Genomic DNA, 2,648 nt, shown 5'->3' with positions numbered 1-2,648 from the left:
GATAGATAGATAGATAGATAGATAGATAGAGATGAGAATCTATGACAACTTCACCCCATACATTCAAATTCATTTGTAAGCTCTCACTATCCTCTCTGTAGGTTATGATGAGCTTTGGGGCATTCATTACTGATAATAATAGCTGGAGAGCTGCTGGTTGACAACTGTAACCTAATGGTAATGTATAGGGAATATTGTGTTTGTAATTGTAGGTTGTGCCGAGGTCGCCACCAAGAAGGTAGAACTCCGGTGGGAGGAGGCCGTAAGTCACCATGCAGCCACTGGTTGAACTGGTTTCCAAAGTGGACACAGGAAGATGTGTGTGCATTGAAATAGCCAACAAGACCAGTTCTATCACCTTATCTTCTCCAAGGTACACTATAGATACATTTTTATAAAATATAAAATAAAGGCCTATAACAAATCATCTTAAAATACTACTGTCCGTATCACACTAAAAGTTGAAAGGAAAGTAAAGGCTTCTGATCAATAAAAGTCTCTATTAGAATCCTTATTTCTTCTACTGTATACAACAGGGGTCCCCAACCTTTCTTACTCGTGAGCCCCAGTCAAATGTAAAAAGACTTGGAGAGCAACACAAGCACCATAAAAGTTCATGGAGGAGCCAAATAAGGGCTGTGATTGGCTATTAGGGGCCTCTATGCACCCTATCAGCTTACAGGGGGCTTTATTTGGTAGGAAATCTTGTTTTTATTCAACCAAAACTTGCCCCCAAGTCTGGAATTTAAAAATAACTACCGTATATACTCGAGTATAAGCCGATCCGAGTATAAGCCGAGGTACCTAATTTTACCTAAGAAAGCTGGAAAAACTTATTGACTCGAGTATAAGCCTAGGGTGGGAAATGCAGTAGCTACTGCTAAGTTTCATCAAAATAAATACCAATAAAATTACATTAAATGAGGCATCAGTGGGGTATATGTTTTTAAATATTTATTTCAAATAAAAACTGTAAACTAGCTCTGTAAGTGGAGGATCAACAATGATACCTTAAGAGTACTCAGCAACCAAGTTAAAATCCTTCAAAACTATATATAGATTATATAGAATATAAAGTGCAATGTCTAGTGCAGAATGAGACAGGTGAGGATGGTAGATGAAGATGAATTTGGGAGCGGGCCAGGGCACTGGAGGATCTAGTTGCGGGTGGCCTAATTTGCACACAAAGGACAGAGGGTGCTAGTCTGGAGGGACCCATGGCACCCGACTCGAGTATAAGCCGAGGGTGACTTTTTCAGCACATTTTGGGTGCTGAAAAACTAGGCTTATACTCGAGTATATACAATACCTGGTTTGGGGGCACTGAGAGCAACATCCAAGGGGTCTACCTGGTCTACCATGACCTAGAGATGATAGTCAATTACCAACCATTAAGTCGTCTCTACCTGTAGAATGACCCCAGTAATCGATAAGAGGAGAAATAGGGGAAAATAGTGACAGACTGGGCGAGCACAATATACAGGTAGAAATAAAAATAGGTGGATGTATGGACTAGTCAAACAAGGATGTTGCAGAAGAGCTTCGTCATATATTTTTGTTCCAATTAAATATATTCTTTATGAATTCAAATAAAAACTTCTGGAAGGCTATCTAGTCTAGTTTTGTACTTCTTGTACAGGGAAATGCAGACCGGATAATAGCAGATCCTTACGGTGGAAATCAATTTAAACTTAATAAATACAATTAACGTGAGGGTAGAGATGGGGGCATTGTACTTATTACTGTGAAAGTTCCATCATTTTTATTGTTATTGCAGCTCCTACTGTGACAGTGGCTTTGTGTATTGCCCGCCCCCTCCCACCATCTCTCCTGGTAACGTGGACCACTGCATGTTTGTGAAAACACCATCGACGGCCTGTGGCAGCGTGGGGGTCCTCACGTACCACTACTCTGAAACCCACACCATCGCAATCCTCTTTTCGAACCCTTTTGATTACAACATACACAGCATATATTTCGGTGCGCTGATCACCGATGAAGTCCGTAAGGCCGACCAGGCTCTTTACAACGAGATGTACCACTACGACGGCCAAAGTGATCATCAGAAACTAATTGAGGTCACTAGAAACGGGGAGTCCTTGGGCGTTCATCTTGGCCACGTGAAAGTTTTAGCCACAATGTCCAATGACAAAAAGGCTATCTTAAGAGTAGAGATTTTAGAGACAGGGGCATAGGCTACTGAGAGCCGTCATTCCAACCCAATGGATCATTGACTGATTTAGTAATATAGGTGCTAAAATACTCTAGTACAGTTACCAACCCCTCAGGTCATTTTCTACTATGTAACATAGGATCTAATTGGTTACAAGTAGTAACTGCAATGGAGTAACTTAACATCTATGTAAGATGGGGGCTAATTTGCCAATTATTTATTGTGTCGTTATACTGGATGTCACTTGGCTATCATATTCATAAATGCCATCACAACTGCTTACACTGCCTTTCAAATAAAGTATTAACATGTGCAAATGCTGAGTAGCTTTTGACTTCGTTTCAGGTCCATGTCATAGGTCCTGTAGCAGTTCGCCATATTGTTCTTTGGTTTCTGTGGCTCCCAGTGGCATAACTAGATGTTACTGGGCCCCACAGCCCCAATATATTGGTAAGTTGAATTTTTCTACTATGAT

At 40.7% G+C, this 2,648-nt stretch overlaps 1 protein-coding gene across 1 annotated transcript; it reads left to right on the top strand.

The window, feature by feature from the left end:
- Positions 1 to 272: 272 nt before the first annotated feature.
- LOC116407651 (DELTA-thalatoxin-Avl1a-like) lies at positions 273 to 2,406 on the top strand. The gene is made up of 2 exons (XM_031893385.1): positions 273 to 373; positions 1,778 to 2,406. The coding sequence occupies exons 1-2, from the start codon at positions 273 to 275 to the stop codon at positions 2,193 to 2,195; spliced, it is 519 nt and encodes a 172-aa protein (XP_031749245.1). The 3' UTR covers positions 2,196 to 2,406.
- The last annotated feature ends 242 nt before the right edge of the window (positions 2,407 to 2,648 follow it).

The sequence above is a fragment of the Xenopus tropicalis genome, chromosome 9 (genome assembly GCF_000004195.4).
Source record: "Xenopus tropicalis strain Nigerian chromosome 9, UCB_Xtro_10.0, whole genome shotgun sequence".
Lineage (NCBI taxonomy): Eukaryota > Metazoa > Chordata > Amphibia > Anura > Pipidae > Xenopus > Xenopus tropicalis.
Note: the sequence above shows the minus strand (reverse complement) of the source record. Positions and strands in the feature narration are given on the sequence as shown.